Below are 18,864 nucleotides of genomic sequence, written 5' to 3'. Positions count from 1 at the left end.
TGCAGACTTAGTCAAACTTGTTAGCGACCACCACAATCCGAAACCGTCTATAATTGTCCAGCGTTTCAAGTTCCACAGTCATTTCAGAAAGTCGGGTCAGTCAGTGGCTAACTTCGTAGCAGAGCTTCGACAGCTGTCTCAACACTGTGAATTCGGAGCGGTGCTAGATGATATGTTACGTGACCGGCTTGTATGCGGCATAAATGATGATGCAATTCAGCGCCGTTTGCTGAGTGAGACAACACCAAAATTGGATTTCAAAAAGGCGCTAGAGATTTCTCAGGGAATGGAAACGGCTGCTAGCAATGCCAAAGACATTCAGAAAGGGCAAGCTGGAGCACAACCTGTGGCAGTGCATCATGTAAAGAAAGACAGTTCGCGATCTGGCAAGCCAGTTGAATGCTTTCGGTGTGGAGGGGCACACTATGCAAACGAATGCAAATTCAAGGATGCTGTCTGCCATGGGTGCAAGAAAAAAGGACACTTAGAAAAGAAGTGCAGGGGGGTTAAAAACAAAAACACTGAAAAATGGAAAGGAAAGCAAAATCAGGCACACACACACCATGTTGAGGAAACAAGCGAGGAGGCTATGTGTTCTTTTGACATGTTTGCAATGGACACTGATGAGGAACCGCCTATGCCATACTATGCCACAGTCACTGTACACGGAAAGGATGTCAAGTTTGTGATCGATTCAGGAGCGACGGCGTCTGTCATCAGTGAGGAGACCTACAGGAGGACATGGAGGTCCAACCCACCGTCCCTGACTCCATCCAAGCTCCAACTGAGGACGTACACCGGTCAGCCCATACCCCACCTGGGAGTGCTACAGGTGAGCATAACAGTGGGAGATCAGGAGGCTGAGGGAAGACTAGTGGTGGCCAAAGGTAGTGGGCCCAGTCTTTTGGGCCGGGACTGGCTCAGAAAGATAAAATTGAACTGGCATGAGGTGAAGTACACGGGCACAACAGAGGACGTGCTGCAGCGATACAGTGAGGTGTTCAGAGATGAGCTGGGCACACTCAAGGGAATGACAGTCAAACTGCACATTGACCCCAATGCCAAACCACGTTTCTACTTGCCCAGAGTGGTACCCTACGCCATGAAACAGAAAGTGGAGGAGGAGCTAGAGCGCTTACAGGCGCTGGGCGTCATTGAGCCAGTGCAGTTCTCCAAGTGGGCAGCTCCCATTGTTCCTGTTATGAAGCCTGATAAAACAGTTAGGATATGCGGGGACTATAAACTTACCGTGAACCAGGTCTCAAAGCTGGAGGAGTATCCGCTGCCAAGGGTGGATGACCTGTTTGCAACTCTGGCTGGGGGCAAGTCATTCACAAAACTGGACATGAGCCACGCCTATCAGCAGCTGCTGCTGGACGATGAGTCCAAGGAGTTCGTCACAATAAACACACACAAGGGATTGTTCAAATTCAACCGCCTTGTGTTTGGAGTGGCGTCCAGCCAAGGACAATGGACAGTCTGTTGCAGGGCATCCCACACGTAGCATGCTACCTGGATGATTTGCTCATTACGGGTGCTACAGAGGCAGAGCATCTTGGCAACTTGGAGCAGGTGCTACAGAGACTCTCAGATGCAGGGCTGAGACTAAAAAGGGACAAATGTGTGTTCATGTCACCAAGTGTCACTTACCTAGGACACAAGATCACAGCGGAGGGTATCTCCCCAGTGGAGGACAAAGTGCGCGCTGTTAAGGAAGCCCCAAGTCCCAAGAACGTCACCGAACTCAGATATTTTCTTGGGATGGTAAATTACTATGGGAAATTCCTGCAGGACCTCTCAAAGGTCTTGGCGCCGCTGTACAAACTACTGCACAATGACACAAAGTGGCAGTGGTGTGAGGAGCAAGAAAAAGCGTTCATGGAGGTGAAAGAACGACTCCAGTCAGCGAAATTGCTTGTGCACTTTGATCCAGACAAAGAGGTGACCCTCGCATGTGATGCCTCACCGTATGGGGTAGGGGCAGTGCTGTCCCACGTGATGGAAGATGGATCAGAGAAGCCTATTGGCTTTGCTTCACGCACTTTGACGGCTGCGGAAAAGGGGTACTCGCAGCTAGACAAGGAGGGCCTGGCAGTTGTGTTTGCTGTTAAGCGCTTCCATCAGTACCTTTACGGCCGTCCTTTCAAAATCCACACAGACCATAAGCCACTCATGAGTCTGTTTGGTGAGACACACTGCATTCCACCACTGGCCTCCGCCCGAATCCAACGTTGGGCACTAACATTGTCAGCCTACCAATACACCATTGTGTTCAGAGCAGGAAAGGACAATGCAAATGCCGACGCATTCAGTCGCCTGCCATTGCCGGATACACCTGTCACCACTTATGTGCCTCCAGAGACTGTCTTTTCATTAGAGAAGTTGTCGGAAACACCAGTGACCGCATCCCAGGTCAAGCAATGGACTGAGCGAGACCCTGTCATGTCTAAGGTAAAGACTTACCTGTTACAAGGCTGGCCAGCGGTTATTGAGGATGAGGAGTTAAGGCCTTATGTGAAAAGAAAGACTGAGCTGAGTTTACAAGATGGGTGCATCTTCTGGGGGTCGAGGGTCGTCGTGCCTGCCCCAGGCCACTCACAGATCGTGGAAGAATTGCATGAGACACATCCAGGGGTGTCTAGGATGAAAAGTCTAGCAAGATCCTACATCTGGTGGCCAAGCATGGACTTAGACCTGGAAAACAGGGTGAAAGGGTGCAAACAGTGTGGGGTCAATCAGAAAAGTCCGCCACCAGCTCCCTTGCATCCATGGGAGTGGCCAGACCGTCCCTGGTCTAGATTACATCTGGACTTTGCAGGGCCCTTCATGGGTCAGATGTTCATGGTCATGGTCGACGCCCACTCTAAGTGGATAGAGTGCCACATCATGGGCAACATAACAGCTCCCTCAACCATTGAGAAACTCCGACAAGTGTTTGCAGTTCATGGTTTACCTGACTCCCTGGTCAGTGACAATGGCCCAACCTTCACAAGCGAGCTGTTCAGTGACTTCATGCAGCAGAATGGAATCCGTCACATTCGCACGGCTCCTTTTCACCCAGCATCGAATGGACTGGCTGAACGTGCTGTAAAGACCGTGAAGGAGGGGTTGAAGCGCATGACAGGTGATTCACTGAGTTCTAGACTCTCACGTTTCCTGTTCAAGTATCGCCTCACTCCACAGACCACCACTGCACGTACACCAGCAGAGATGTTGATGGGCCGTAGGCCTAAGTCAAGGCTAGATCTGCTTCGCCCTGACCTAAAAGCAAAGGTGGAGAGAAAACAAGAAAAGCAGAAGGAGAGACACGATCTTCATGCGAGAGACAGACTGCTGAAACCAGGTGACAATGTCTATGTCAAGAATTTCTGCAGTAACTTCAAGCAGCAATGGCTTCCGGGGGTTATCCTGTCACAGAAAGGTCCCGTCTCCTACGTCATCAAGCTGACAGATGGACGAGAGTTCCGCAGGCATCAGGACCATGTGCGGCTGCGTCACGACACCGACCCAGAGACTGTCAGCACTGCAGAGTTGCCACTGGTGACTCCTGGAGGAGCGTCTCCGGCAAAGAAATCGCAACCGGAGGTGTCTGTGCCACCGGCAGAGACTGGACAGTCAAGCACCGGCACACCGACACCACCGACCCCTGTGGTGACCGCAGCACAGGAGTCTCCCAAAGCTCCAACGCCTGTGGTGACTGCTGTTCCACAGGAGACAGTGCGCAGATCACAGCGTGCTCGAAGGGCTCCTGATAGACTGGACTTTTGATAAGTATCACTGCTTTTCTTAATGCATACTATGTTTTCTTTTCAGGTGTATGCTAAAAATAATTTGTTGACTGTGTTAAGGTCAGTATGGGTTTATGGAAGTACTCAACTCCAGATTGATTTTCAGTTGTTACATTTAATAGTTAAGGGAGGAATTTCTGAACTTAATTGGGGAGGAATGTTGTAATGATGTATAAGGGCAATATTCAGTTACTACCAATAGGTGGCGCTTGATGACCATGGAATGTTTGGAGGTGCAGTATTACCCAGTGCAGTCTGTGTTGTATCTCAGAGTGGAAGACTACGTTCCCATGACAAGCTGTGTTAGTTATCTCCGAGGCCGCTAACGTGTATGTTTTATTATTGACCTTCTTATATAAAAGTACAAACTCGGCATCAGTGTTTTCGTGGTTTATTTATTACAAGTTACCACAATGCCCTACTTCCGAGTCGTGGGGCTGAAGTTCTGAAAATTTTGAATGGGAGTTAATGGAGCGAGTCAAGCTAAATCCTCATCCTGTTTGGCATGTGCTCCGGATTTCACATATGATGGCAGTGAATTTTAAAGGTTTGGATTTGCGCCGTAAGACCACTCATTTTCGTTACACAAGAAAGGTTATTTTAGCTTTTGCGCAAAACTGTTTTAGAGACTACAACGTGCGCCTCGCATTTTGACGTGAACCGAGGCACATCCAACCCTGCCGCTGCACCGCGGCTAAAGTGGCTGCATGTCGGACATGCGACTTCTGTTGTGTAGTCCAAATAATTACATATTTTTGCACGCACACAACTCAAAAAACGCTTGCCAAGTGAAGTCGACAAACACACCATTGGTTATCTTTAATTCTGAGGTACAGCATATGTGTGATCGACGGAGGAATGTGAGGTGGATCGGAAAATAACTTTGATCAGTCCACTAAAGCCCAGTCAAAAGTTTTGGCTTTCCCAGCCCCATGAGCCGCCCAGAAGGGGTGGAAACTTAGGTGCCCCATTTATTACCATCAGCCTACTGTGATAAGAGGGTATGGTAGCCTACCATTGGTAGCCTACCATTGTAGTCATATAGGCTACGGTACAAAACACAACACTGGCAATTAGGTCCTACAGGCTGCACTAGCTGAAGTACAATGGCCCTTGTACTGTAGGTTTTGTGTGTGTTTGCTTGCTTGTTTATTTTTTAATTTAACTATTCTTCTTGCACAATCCACTGCAACATCTCCTTGGATTTTGTTTTCAGATCATGGAAAATGTTCAGGAGCAGTGCACATGGTGGGACCAACTAAAACAACAGAAGAACATGAGGGGCATCATTTTAAACATCCTTGGATGTTTTAAACCTCCACCAGAGGATATCCTTCAGCTGCAGCTCAGCTCCAACTCCAAGGTAACTAACCCGCACCATGATGACACTAGCAGTGTTGCCAGATTTTCTACGACAAATAAGCGGCTGACGCCCTAAAAACAAGCCCAAAAGAAGCGACTGAGGGGCGTCGTGAAAACAAGCCCAAAAGAAGCGACAGAAAGGGTGGGTTGTCAGTCGCGTGCCTGGTCAGGGAAGACCTTGCTCTTTACGGGGATCTGCGTGGCTGCTAAAATCCCCACAAGTGACCACAGAAAGTGGGAGTTAACAATATTGTAGCAGGGTCACTTGTAAGGATGAGTGAGAAAAAACGAGTTGCCATTGAGAAACACATTCAAATCACCACCAGAGCAGGAGAAAACAGCAAGCCCAACCTTGAAAAGAACAAGCCCAAAAAACCGCAACCCGCGACTTTACAAAATTAAAAGCGACTGCTCAAAAAAAGAAGCCCAAAGTCGCGTATAATAAGCGGACTTGGCAACACTGGACACTAGTACTACTACTGGGGATTGTTATAGCCTTCTTCGGTCTCAGTAGAAGCAAACATCATAGTCTTGCAAGACCTCAGGTTGCCAAGATTGGTCCGTATACCCCCATTCTAATTCAGTATTATTAGGCTGGAAAGATCATACAAACAATCTTTTTGTTCAGGCTACAGATGGCAGAAGACTCTGTAATTGCATCTGATAGGTTTGGTGTTGTTAGGACGATGTCATTATGGCCAAAACATTATAGTTATAGTTCTACTTCAAATGGCGTTTTCTCAGCTTTTTAGCGAGAAGTGAGCATTTGGCAAATTCCACTATTTTCAACAGATGATTATGAAAGAATGGAAAGGGGTAGAGAGACACAACTTTTTTTCTGATGACAGATGAGAATCTAATCTGTGTTTTGATTGGTATGGTGTTGACATAGACACAGAACTCAATTTTCTGTGAGCCTCCAAAAAGCACTCTAAATGATGAAAAATCTATTTTATGAAAATGACTGGCAGCCAATGAGTTCAGTTACTAAGTTAAGTTACTAAAAAGAAGTTTCTAAAAATTACACAAAAAAAAGAGTTAATTAGTTACTTATTAAGTTACTCAAATTAATTTACTAAAATTTATATAAACATCACCCGAGTTAATTTTATGAATCTGGTCCCTTCACAAGTCAGTGGTGAGTCAGTGTAACATAATAGCCTTTCTATGTTGTTGATTTACCCCCCACCTCCGCAGGAAACGGAGTATAGATCCAGTGGTCAGCATAAATACACTTGGCTGGATCTCCTAAAAACGACAAATATGAGGAATATCACAGTTATTAACATCATTATCTGGTTAGTGAAGATTTTCATTCAGTACAGTAGTTTGTGTTTAACATGACTTTATAAATGCATTTTATATTACACTTTTAATGTTGGATCATCCTTTTTTTCTTTAGGCATATGCTAGAGGGTTGTTTTTAGACTTTTTTCATCATTATACGTTATGCTACTGTTATTAAAATGTTGCCAAGTCTTGGCCAAGTCCCTGCTAACAATATAATGTGCGTGTTTCTACAGGATAGCCGTAATCCTGACATACTTCGGCTTGTCCTTCAACACCTCCAATCTGGATGGTGATCTGTATTGCAACGCCCTCATTTCTGCTGTCACAGAAGTCCTTGGTCACATTTTTGCATGGTTGTCTACACGTTATGCTCCTCGCCGGTTCCTTCTGCCGTTCACTCTTCTTCTTGGAGGGTCTCTGCTGCTGCTCATCCAGCTTGTGCCTGAAGGTTTGTAGGACGTAGCAGCTGTCGGTAAAAACGTGTGGGGACCAAAATCCTCACACTGATTGCACCAAAATACTGTATGTTGGGAATGGAATGGCGTTTAATGATTCATTGTAATTCAGTTATGAATTATGTAAGGGTTAACGTTCGGCGAGAAGGTCGCTACCGTGGAATAGCAGCACGACAGAGAGAATCTTTAGACCCCGACGCGGAGCGGAGGGGTCTTGTTCTCTCTGAAGTGCTGCTATTCCACAAAGCGACCGACTCGCCGAAAGTTAACCCGCTTATTATATGGATATACTTAAATGATTCACACATGCGGGGACATTTCTTTAGACCTATTTAATGTTAAGATTGTTGCTGCGCAAAACAAAACAGTGCCGTTGTGGAACACCGCTAGGCAACAGCTAGGTAGGCTAGCCAGGACAACAGGTGTTGTCTATCACAGCAGCTGATTAGAGTGACAAAAGACCGGACCCCCTGCGGAGTGATATGAAACATTCGCCTTAGCCACTGACTTGTATACAAGCCAGTGGCTTTAGCAGTGAACGTCTTGTTGCCATTGACAGCGGTAGCCAGGACAACGGGTGCTGTCTATCACAGCAGCTGATTAGAGTCTTGTTGAAAAGTCGCTTTAGCAGTGTAAAGTCTTGTTGCCATTGACAGCGGTCTGTTATAGACCAACCCGTCCGTTATCGAAAAATAACAGACGTCCGAACGTTGGGGAGCCCCGTTGAAATGAATGGAGCATTCGACAGATGACGTCACAACCATATAATAAGTAATAATTAACAACTGAATAAATCAGGGTGCAATTAAAGATCAATCGCATTAAACCTTTAGGGGAGCTTTCTACACAATGCACGTTCAGTGGTACACAGCAGGTCAGAAAAGCACACACAAAGAGCTCAATGTGAAGGCAGGTTGAATTCTTTGAGTGGTTGATTCAGTAAACAAGCAACAATAATCTACTTATTCACACAATTTGTTTTATCAACAAACACGAAGGTTTCCTCACTGCTCAAATTGGGTAACGAGTAGGCCTAATGACTGTAATGGCAGTGTGAGTGTAATGGGAGTTATATACAAAGAAATGTATCAATCCAGATTTCTTGGCATTTTTGATCAATATAGCAAGCAAACTACCCCTAAATTACAGCTCAATGTGCCCTTACCGACCTCAGGACATGTGTTTTTGTTCACACACAGCTTGCTCTCGTGTTGTTGCTGGTTGTTGCTAAATCAAACATTATCATTTGAACCCGGCCACCATAAGTATGTACATCATAGTTATTTTCAGTCTATGTAGGCCTATACTTTGTGCATACAAAGTTCGATAGCTGTTAAAAATCTACTTGTAAGGAGAGAAATACACCTTCATGATGACCACAGGTATCCTGGGATATCTTCATGTGCTCTACAGTCATTGAGTAACGCAGTACGGTTGCCGTGGTGATTTGCATAGAATTGACATAAACTTCAAGTGAGCCCAACTTTTTGACGTGCCGCAGAGAGAATACCTGCTTTGTGAGCACGGTGACAATGATCGGCCAGATTTCATTGAAAACTAACTGAATGCGTTGGATACGACTTGAGGAGACTGAGGAATAGACGTGTAGCATGAGGTGTGCAGACTGCCCATCTGCGCAAAGTTTTGTTGATTTGGACAGGTAGCTCTTTGTTTCTTAACGTCATTCAATTGTGTTTGTATTGCCTAGTTTAACATTAGCAGTCATAGAAACATGACGATCAAAACCAAACACTAAGACAAAAAATCCTATCCTATTCTTATACTTTAATAGTGTAGGACTTAACTACATATGAGCAATTTCTTGAAATGAGGTGGACTGTTCCTTTTAAGGCTAGTTTGGCGCTTCTGGTTATGCTACTCCATTAGACCACTCCATCTTGTGCTCCATTTCTTTCTGTCCCACAGGGCTCAGTGGATTGACTGTCACTTTGGCAATGACAGGAAGGCTGGTTTTGATCGGGGCTTATGCATTTATTTATGTCTATTCCATGGAACTATTCCCCACCGTCGTACGCAGTATGGGAGTGGGTGTCAGCTCCACAGCCGCTAGAATTGGAAGTGCTGTCTCGCCACACATAGCCCATATAGGTAAGTATATACATTCCCAAAATGCAGCGTGTTTTGTATATTATGGTTCTGCCCCGACCCCCGCTGTCACCTCTGTTGATGTTTTATTAAGTGGGCTTTAGGGATACCGCTTTTTGTACAGCTGATACGAGTAGGCCTACGAGTACATCCATTTCTGTACTTGCGATACAGAGTATCGATACCAATACTTTTACCCCCAACATACCATGAAAATAAATGCCTTGTTCTTTCCACCTGTGGTGTACAGCAATAATGAGTACACCCCTTGAAAAGTACTGTAACATTTTGAAAAATATTCAAAAAACACAAACGTTATCTCCACAATATGCATAGACTATGTTTGATACAATATCTGTTGACCAAACAACATAAAAGTACATTTTATAAAATTTTATTTATATTACATATTTTTTAGTTTTGAGCAAATTGGGGTGGTGATGAAAGTCTAAGAGAAGAGACACATTTTAGTAATTGAGCAAGCATTCAATCAGTTTCACAAGAGTGTAAGGATTCATTACACAGTTTTAGATCAAACAGTTTGCTATAAAACGGAGCAAACCCCTTCCCATTTCTGTCTGTAAGCAATGATACCACATGGAAGAGAAGGGACAACATTTTTAAAATATATTTATTGTGATCATAAATTGTTGGACAGGTGAATCTGCAATTGTCTCACAGAGACATCCAGATTATTTTACAAACATTTAGGTGAAGTGTACATGGAATGGGCAACAAAATTAAACAATCATCATCTCTAATGGAAAATGTGCAGATTATCCGATACGGACGTCAAATTTGGGAAGAAATGATGAGCACACGGACACCATTGACTTGCTCGATATTTCCCGAAGCTGCACTTAAAGTGTGTAGGCACTACGTGCATGCACTCCTTTTGTTTATAACAGTTACGGAGTACGGAATAGAAAAATTAATTGCTGAGCAACTGTAGTTTGTGTGGGTGCTGTACAACGCCAATTAAACTGTTTTACAGTGTATTTACTATGCTTAGAATGTTGTGGAGAGACTATGTGATGATTTGACTTGATGGTATACTGGTAAATGTATGAAGGGGCATGCAAGTAGGCCTACATGAGGGCAGTGCGCCCTTGTTTCCCGGTTCAGAAAAAAATAAATGTATCATCATGTTTAAAGATATGGAAAGATCACAAAGCCCCTCCTTATACACTACAACACCAACAAAACAAAGGAGTACGTAGAGAGTGTAATAACAGATGCTGGCTAGCATTCAGGAACTTTAAAAATAGTGAGGTTTTTATTTTTATTTTTCAATAACACCAGAAAATATTAACCAGACAACGCTGATTTGATCAACTATCGGTCAAACGGACATTGGTTAACATCCCTGAGGCTAATTATTATTATATACATGTTTCCTTTAGGTACATATAACAAGATAATACCTTTTATTGTGATGGGCACAATCTCTGTATTCTCTGGTGGTCTGAGCCTGCTGTTACCAGAGACAAAAGGAGAAAAACTCCCAGAACTCATTAGCCAAGTCAAACCGCTCCAGTGGTAGGTACTTTTGCTTATGTTACGCCATTTTATTTGTTTCAATTTCATTTTAAAATGGATGCAATTTTAAAAGAGGCTGTTTTTTTCAGTTATTGCCACAAGATGAGGACTGGTGATACAGACAGTGTGGAGATGCCTGTGGATGAGACGGCACAATCAAATAGCAGAGTTGCTTAACCAATTGATGCCTGATGCTGCTTGATTCAACATTTACCCTAGTGCCAGGAGCTGCATGATGCAGCACTCATGAAATTTTAGATTTATTTTTTAAAATGTTGGTATGTTAGAGCTGAGTGATTATTTCATGTTTTATGTGTTTCAGAGGTTGAGATATTTAGGTTTTTATTGTCCGAAAAATGCTTAATTTTATTTATTGGAACATTAATTGTTTACTGTTTTATTGTCCTAAAAATGCTTAATTGGTTTTATTGGAACATTCATTGTTTTTTATTGGAACATTGTACTGAAGTCTGTGTTATCTCCTCTCTCTGCCTGTTTGTATACTTGTACACTTGAACCAAATCTCTGCCATTTGTCTGTCTGTACACTTACGTTTGTATTACACCGCATTCCACATTATTATGCAAATTACATTTTTTTTGCCTTTTTCCCAAATAATCAATAGAAATGACACTCGTCATAATTTTCAAGTAATCAACCATTAGAGTACAATTTAAAAGTTTTTGAATGAACCTTCCAATGATAACGGTATTTTTTAAAATAATAAAAAAAACTTTAAATGCTCTGTTCCACATTATTACGCAAAAACGTTTTGTAGTGTTGTAATCCAAATTTCCTTGAAATTATGACGACTGTCATTTGAATTGATTGTTTGGGGAAACAGAGAAATATGTCATTTGCGTAATAATGTGGAATGCGGTGTATGTTTGTAGTCTAGTTGTTGTAGTTTCTATTAGTAGGCAAACATTATTAATAATTTTCTGCTCACACCTTGAAAGCAGGCTTCAAATGTAATTGTACCATCTATAATGGCAATAAAGGCATTCTATTCTATTCTATCAAGATGCACTTATTCCATAGCCTGGGAACTCCCATACTGCCTTTAGTTCTACGCAACTGTTTCGATCTGAAAGACACTTGTGATTAGGTCTGGTGTTAACCAGGCAACTTATTCCATGCACCAAATAAGCAGGGTATCAAACCAAAATAAATCTGGGCATCTAGCATCGGCAGCAGACTATTCTCACTTTTACATAGTTTTAGTGTGGTAAATGTTAGGGTCAAGAACTCGCACACCTTGGATGCAGATGCAAGTGTCCTTTTATTGCATGTTTCGAAAATAAAAAAGTGCTACCAAAGTGCACAGTGCAAACGTTTCGGTCCCATTCAGACCATCCTCAGTGCCAGTGCCTCAGTGTGGTAAATGTTCACATTTCAATTTCAGACAAGCATGAATGTACTAAAATTGTTAATCATGACATATTTCAAAAGTTCAGATGGAAACCCCTATAAATCCACATGGCTACACCGTTAAGTAAAAGGTCATTCTTTTTTTATCTAACATTCATATTTAAATATAGGAATGTATTTTTATTTGAAATTACAAGGTTATTAATTGGTGGAAAATGATAATCAGCATAGGCTTCAGGCAAAACCAGCTAAATCCATAGGTGTTTTGTGTGCAAAAACCTCTAAATTAATTTTCTTCTTTGCAGACATAATTGTCACAAAACCACCAAAACTACAAATTGAAACATTGAAAAAAGTTAAATGCCAAGTATATGGGGCAGTTGTGATGGTGGTGTTGGTATGGTTGGATCATTCATAGCTTATTTAAAATGGGGCCTATGGTCATGGGCCAAACTATAAAACTCCACCCTCAGGCTCCATTAAAAGGTCACCCTGAAGTGCTCGCATTAAAATCATAGATTTTTCAAGGAAGACCAAATATGCCACTCACTGGTTTCCCAGTGCATTTTAGACAGGCGATTTTAGTTGCAGTTCCACCCTCTTTCCATGTGGGGCGCTCAATTTTTGGAGAACAGAATGAATGTAGTCAGAGACTGTCTGTACATGAGGAGATGGAAAACTCCATAGTCCATAGGAATGACTGGGAGCAATTCGTTACACCAATATGGTGCATGCTTGCACGTATCCCACCTGGCCGGCAACAAGAGCCAATTGCTTGCTGAGCTGTGGAGCAGCTTGTTGTAATTTATCCAATCATCTCGCCACCTCAACGCAAAAGCTTTTACGACTACTCAAACCCAATCGGTATGCTTTCAGAATGTACTTTCGCCGGTCGGTGGCAGATGACATATGCACCCATATCAATTACTCTTATGTGGTTGCTCTTATGGAGTCTGCCCCCAATGGATCCCACAGACCGCGAAGCAGAACATTCCATGCATGTGCAGTTCAACACATCAGTAGGAAAACCATGATTTGCAGCATTGCTTTCATATATACGGCCAGTCCTAGATAGCCATTATAATCGGGTTTTCATTGTGATTCCAACCATATGGGTTGTGCATCCCTCAATTTTTGTTTAATCATTCGTTCTTTGATGCCTGTGGTCCTACTGTCACAAAGTACCACGGCTCAGGTTGGGTTCCTTAGAAAAAACAGACTGGCTCCGCCACAGCAGCACTTAAGTGCAGGGTGTTTATTATTTGAAGTGCACCCAAAATCCAAAAAGTGACAAAAATGTGAAATTGTGGCTTGTAAATAAAGTTGGCCAATAAAAAGAAAAATTCAATAAAGAAAATAAACTAATTTGAGAGTCCAAAATAATTATTCAAGTCCATCAAAATAAGTAGTGATGTCAAAATTGAAGCGAGGCTACGGAGCCTGTGTCGAGCAAAAATGGGCGTGGAAACGAAGCCCCGTGCCGAGGCTTGCTTCGTCAACGCAAAACCACGTGACCGAGGCCTCGGATTCTGTGCATTGCGTCATCGTTTTAATTCAAGTGCCGGCAAGAATAAAGATGGGTGGCGCCTCGTGGCAATTCGTGGGTTTTGAGTTGGCGTGTGTTTGGCATTTGGTGAGAGATTGGCTATTAGAGATCGACAGTGTATTTGATAGAGTAAGTTCAGTTAGTTAGCTAGTTACTTATAGGATCAGATATTATAGGGCGACATTAGATATATTATAGGATAGATTAGTGATAGATAAGAGTATAGGTTTAGAATAGTGTTTAAGGGTAGATTATCTCATTAGGCTATATTAGACTAGATCTATAGTACACATTCACATACACATAGTATAGGATACACATAGATTTAGCATTACATATAGATTAATTTGCTGCATTAGGCATTATCAGATTAGAGTAGGGCATAGTTTACTGCAGTGTTTGTCTAGTGTTTGTCCTTTGTCCTTTGTCTTTTGTTTGTCTTTGTGTTCCTACTGTTTGTTTAAAAAAAAAAAAAAAAAAAAAAAAAAATCTGTTTGTGCTAACTGTGTGTCTGTTTGTCTTACCTGTTTTTCTTCAGTGTTTATTTGTGGCTTGTGTGTTTGTGTTGGACTTAATAGTATGTATATATACACATCTATATTGCATATTTTTTATAGCTATTATTAGCCTAACTTTATTATATATAGGCCTATATATAATATAGATATCATATAGTATTATTACCCTAGACTATATTATTGGTATAGTATACACCGATAGCTAGGTAGTTGTAGGCTTAGTATAGGCATAGGCCCGGGTAGCCTTCTACCACCATGGAGCCACCCAGAAAGAGAAAGACCTCTCCTTGCTGGGAACATTTCGAAATGATTGCTCAAAACAAGGTGGGTCATATTTTGTATTATTGAAGAATATAGTCATTTTGTCAATACTATGCATTCAGTTCATGCACACTAGCTGTCATTGGTTAGTTTTTCTGTTTTTTTTTAAATAGCAGTTACTGATTATACTCATTTTCATTTTCATAATGAAGGTGAGATGTTTGCTGTGCGACAAAGTACTGACATACAGCAACAACACCTCTTCAATGGTGCGTCATCTTCGTGCAATACACGAGCATGTCCTTTCATCTGCTGATGGCCAACCATCTGCTGCTGCAGCTGATCCATCCTTTGGTCCAGGTAATATCCATATTTCATGTCATTGTTGTCATATTTGGAATTCCTTAGCCTGATCCTGTCCATCCCATAATACTGATTTCATGAGCCAATCCTTTGACGGAAGTACGTAGGATGTCTCGCGAGGCTATAAATTCCCATTATTGAATTTTGTATTAGGTTCCAGGCAAAAAGAGTTTGAGAAGCTGTTGGTCAACCTGATTATTAAGGACTCCCAACCCTTCTCCATTGTGGAAGACAGTGGCTTCAAAGCCCTGATGTCGTTCTTGGACCCCACTTGTGTTCTACCCTCCAGGGGGGTATTTGTGATATACTGCATGGAAGCATTCACTGTTTGTACTTGCAAGTGTTATTAGACTAAGTTATTTATGTTTGTATTTTGTCAACAGACTCTGAAGACAATGGTCGACAAAAAATATGAGGAAGAAAAGGAGAAGGCAAAGGAGAAATTAAAGAAGTTGCATCCGTCAGCTTGACCTCTGGACATCTATCAACACTGAGTCTTACTTGGCTGTGACCTGCCATTTTATTGACCAGGAGGACAGTCTCCAAACTGTTCTCCTTGGTGTTGAGCACTTTCCAAATGCTCACACCGCCGATAACCTGGCAGCAGTCCATAAGCGCTTCATGGAGGAATGGGGCATCCAGAGTAAAACAAAATGTCTGGTGACTGATGCAGCAGCCAACATGATTGCATGCGCAACAGCATTGAATGTGAGGCATGCCTTGTGTATTGCGTACCAACTTAATCTGATGGTTAAGAAATCCCTTGAGGAAGTACCCGGCCTCCCCGAATTGAGGATGAAGTGCCGCAAGATGGTGGCCTACTTTAAGACCAGCACCACTGCCAAGGAAATTCTGGCCAATAAGCAGAGGCAGATGGGGAGGCCGGTACTGAAGACAGTCCAAGAGGTTGAGACGAGATGGAACAGCACCTACACCATGATGGACAGGCTCTATAACATTAGGGAGCCCCTTGCAGCGGCCTTGGCCTGTCTGAGAACAGACATTGTTCAGCTGACATCGATTGAATACAGCATCGTTAAGGATTTGCTGCAGGTCCTGGGCCCATTTCATCAGGCCACGGAGGAACTGTCAGCTGAGAAGTGGGTCTGCTCCTCCAAGGTCATCCCCATGATGAAGATGTAGAGCCACAGCACAGCCACAAAAATTGATACAGTCGAAATGCCCATGGCAAAGGAGCTCTGTGCCAAGCTTGTACACAGAGTCAGAGACCGCTCTCTGAAGGCAGAGTCCATTACGGACCTTACATTCCCAACCTTATTGGACCCAAGATTCAAGCGATTCGGGTTCCTGAGCGCAAACAAAATGGAAGAGGCCATTGCTAAGCTGCAAGGGAAGTGTGCGGAGGTCATTCGGAGCAATGCCCCCCCAACACCTGCAGACGACACAGCCATCTGAAGCTGCAGAGAGTGGTGAGTATTTACTCCAATTTAGACATATTGTGGTATATCACCTATTAATAGTTGTTTTCTCTTTCCCCCTTGTACTTTTATAGGTGACCTTTGGCATCTGCTCGATACAAGTGTGGACCACAGCCGGTCAACAGCCAGTGCAACAGCAGATGCCACCATAGAAGTGGGGCGCTATTTGTCTGAGGCCATTCTGCCTAGACAGGAAAATCCACTCAAATACTGGAAAAGGCAAAAAAAAAAATTATCCAAATTTATACAGTCTTGCATCATCCTATCTGTCCATTCCTGCATCATCAGTTCCTTGTGAAAGGTTATTCTCCAAAGCCGGAGAAATCGTGTCTAAAAACAGAAATCGACTGAAACCTGACTGTAGAAAAAATCCTTTTTCTTAATAAAAATCAATGAGAAACATTTGCCCTGTTGTGATTACTCCGCTCCCAGTTCCAAGAACACTCTCACTCTGAATGTCCAGTTCATAAGCACCCCCCCCCCCCCCCGCTCCCTCCCTCCCCCCCCCCCACCCCCCCCCCCCCCCCCCCCTCCCCCCCCCCCCCCCCCCCCCCCCCCCTAGTTCCATAACTCACATCCAAAAGCACTTTTTCAATGAAGCATACATGCAACCACATTCATACTCCCAGTTCCACAAACTTTTTCAGTGTCAAAATAAAGCTTGATTTTTTTATTTTGGGGTTCACATCACTTCCCTTAAACTGACTTTCAAAGTCTTCCCAACACCTTTCAATTATGTTGCTATGATAAAACTTAGGCAACTGTTATTTAGAGATATTTAGGTAGATTATGCCTCCTAAAAAGAACTTGTGTTTGATCTAGCAGACAAGGTGTTTGCATACCAACAATAGGGTTGTTGGTTCACCTCCAGGCTTCCCTGTACATGGAGTTTTATTTAATTATTCTATCTATATATTGTTGTGGTGTGCCATATTTCACTGTTCCACAAGCACTCCCATTCTAACCTCTTCTGACAAGTTGCACTCTCACATATGGATAGGCTACTCTTTGGTCGACAATTCCAGTAAGATTGCCTTACCAAGTCCAATTACTGTGGCCTAATGGGCACATTGCTAGATTTGACATCAACAAGTAGTAGGTTCAAATCCCATCTACTGCATGATTGAACATGTGAAGAAAAGAATGCATTCTGTGTTAAGTCCCTCTTCCCATTTTCAAACCACAAAGTCTATGTAGGCCTATATTTCGTTTTTAAATGTATTTATTATGGTACGTTACTGCATTGTACTCCCCGTTCCACAAGCACTCATATTCCTCTCATGTGTTGCACCCTCACTTCCACAATCGAGCTTGCATCAGTGTCAGAGCAAAACTCGAAAATAAAGTGTTCCACAATTTAAAAAAAATATGATACCTCCATGGAAAGACCTTTCACGTATTTATTAGAAGAAAAGGTGTGAAATCAACGTAGCATGTAATTTCATTGCACTGTAGTAGATGACGCAAGCGAGAACTGTTCACCGAGGCCTCACATTTCGTGAGGCGCGTGGACGTTTCATTTTGTGCGGCGCTATGCACCGCAACAAACTGTTTGCGCCCCAGGCTGCTGTTGACAACAATATGACAAATAAATAAAGCCCTGCACAGTTCAGTTAATGTGCCTGTTGTTTGGCGCAGTGGTCAAGTTGCCCGACCTGCAATCATAGAATCACAGGTTGAAATCCTTGCAGAAGCGACTTGATGCTGATTACACTGAGATTGACAAGGTCAGGGAGCTGTCTGCTAAATGGGAAAAAGGAAACTAAACCGTCTGTTATGAACCTGGCTTAGTGGTGAGTGTGACAAACTAGTACTAAGGACGTTATATGTTCGAAGTCGGGTAGTGGACAAATGTTGGTAACACTTTACAATAATGGTGCATGAATTATAACGGAATAATGTTGGAAGTAATGTATGATTTATGGTGAATTAACACATGATTTATGTACATAGTGATATTTAATCTATCATTAGTTAATAAGGAGTCATGACATGAGTGATGAGGACTTACCATTAAGTAAATGTGGTAGATCAAAGGGAAATTCGTGGTGTGAATTACAAGGTTAACATATCATGTATTAACATGACTGATGAAAATCCTGTCAGATCAACCCAGTCATACATGAATCCAACCTTAGTTAATGTTGCCTCTCCAGCAATAATGGAATAATGTTGTAGTCATTAAATGACACTCAGGATAAAGGTGGTAGCCTAGGCCAGCGGTTCCCAAACTTCCCCGCGCACCCCCTTGTACATTTCATTGTGGCTCGCGCACCCCCTTAGCGAATATTTTGGTGTGCTGATGGCCACGCAAGTATGGATTCACTGTACATTCACTGCACATTATGCACAGTTTTGAATAATCCTCTTTTCCAAGTCTTGGAGTTAAACTGCACTTCAAATGGACCCTTCACAATTCACCGTACAATTAAAAACTACTTAAAGTTAATTGATGCTGTATAAAAACTCTCACCATTGCTCTATTCAGCTCGCGCACCACAGGCTGCGCAACCCCAGGGGTGCACGGACCACAGTTTGGAAAACCCTGGCCTAGCCTACATTTAGGCTACTATAGTGGATTTCTATGATGACCAGCCGAAATAATCAGCCCACAGCCTTGGTCTCATTAGCGGCGCTTCAGCGGCCTGGGGCCGCCCGGGGCTCAGGAGAGTGGCCGGCTCGGAGCTGCCGGCCCCGGGCCATTTCTTGCCTGATCGGACTCATAGCCGACCCCAGGCACATTCAGGTACACGCCTTGTTTGTGAAACGTCAGTCGGGCACAGCCCAAATCACAGAACGACAACAACAGAACAACGACAAAGAAGG

General features: G+C 43.0%; 1 protein-coding gene across 1 annotated transcript in view; it reads left to right on the top strand.

Moving 5' to 3' along the window:
• LOC134440294 (organic cation/carnitine transporter 2-like) overlaps positions 1–18,864 on the top strand; it is a 69,099-nt gene that overhangs the window by 8,886 nt on the left and 41,349 nt on the right. The window contains exons 6-7 of the mRNA XM_063190313.1: positions 5,005–5,151; positions 6,348–6,448. Coding sequence (XP_063046383.1) covers positions 5,005–5,151; positions 6,348–6,448 — 248 coding nt within the window. The remainder of the gene's footprint in view (positions 1–5,004; positions 5,152–6,347; positions 6,449–18,864) is intronic.

Source organism: Engraulis encrasicolus, chromosome 23, assembly GCF_034702125.1.
Source record: "Engraulis encrasicolus isolate BLACKSEA-1 chromosome 23, IST_EnEncr_1.0, whole genome shotgun sequence".
NCBI classification, from domain to species: Eukaryota; Metazoa; Chordata; class Actinopteri; order Clupeiformes; family Engraulidae; genus Engraulis; species Engraulis encrasicolus.
The sequence above is the reverse complement of the archived record's forward strand: the minus strand, read 5'-3'. Positions and strand labels throughout refer to the sequence as shown.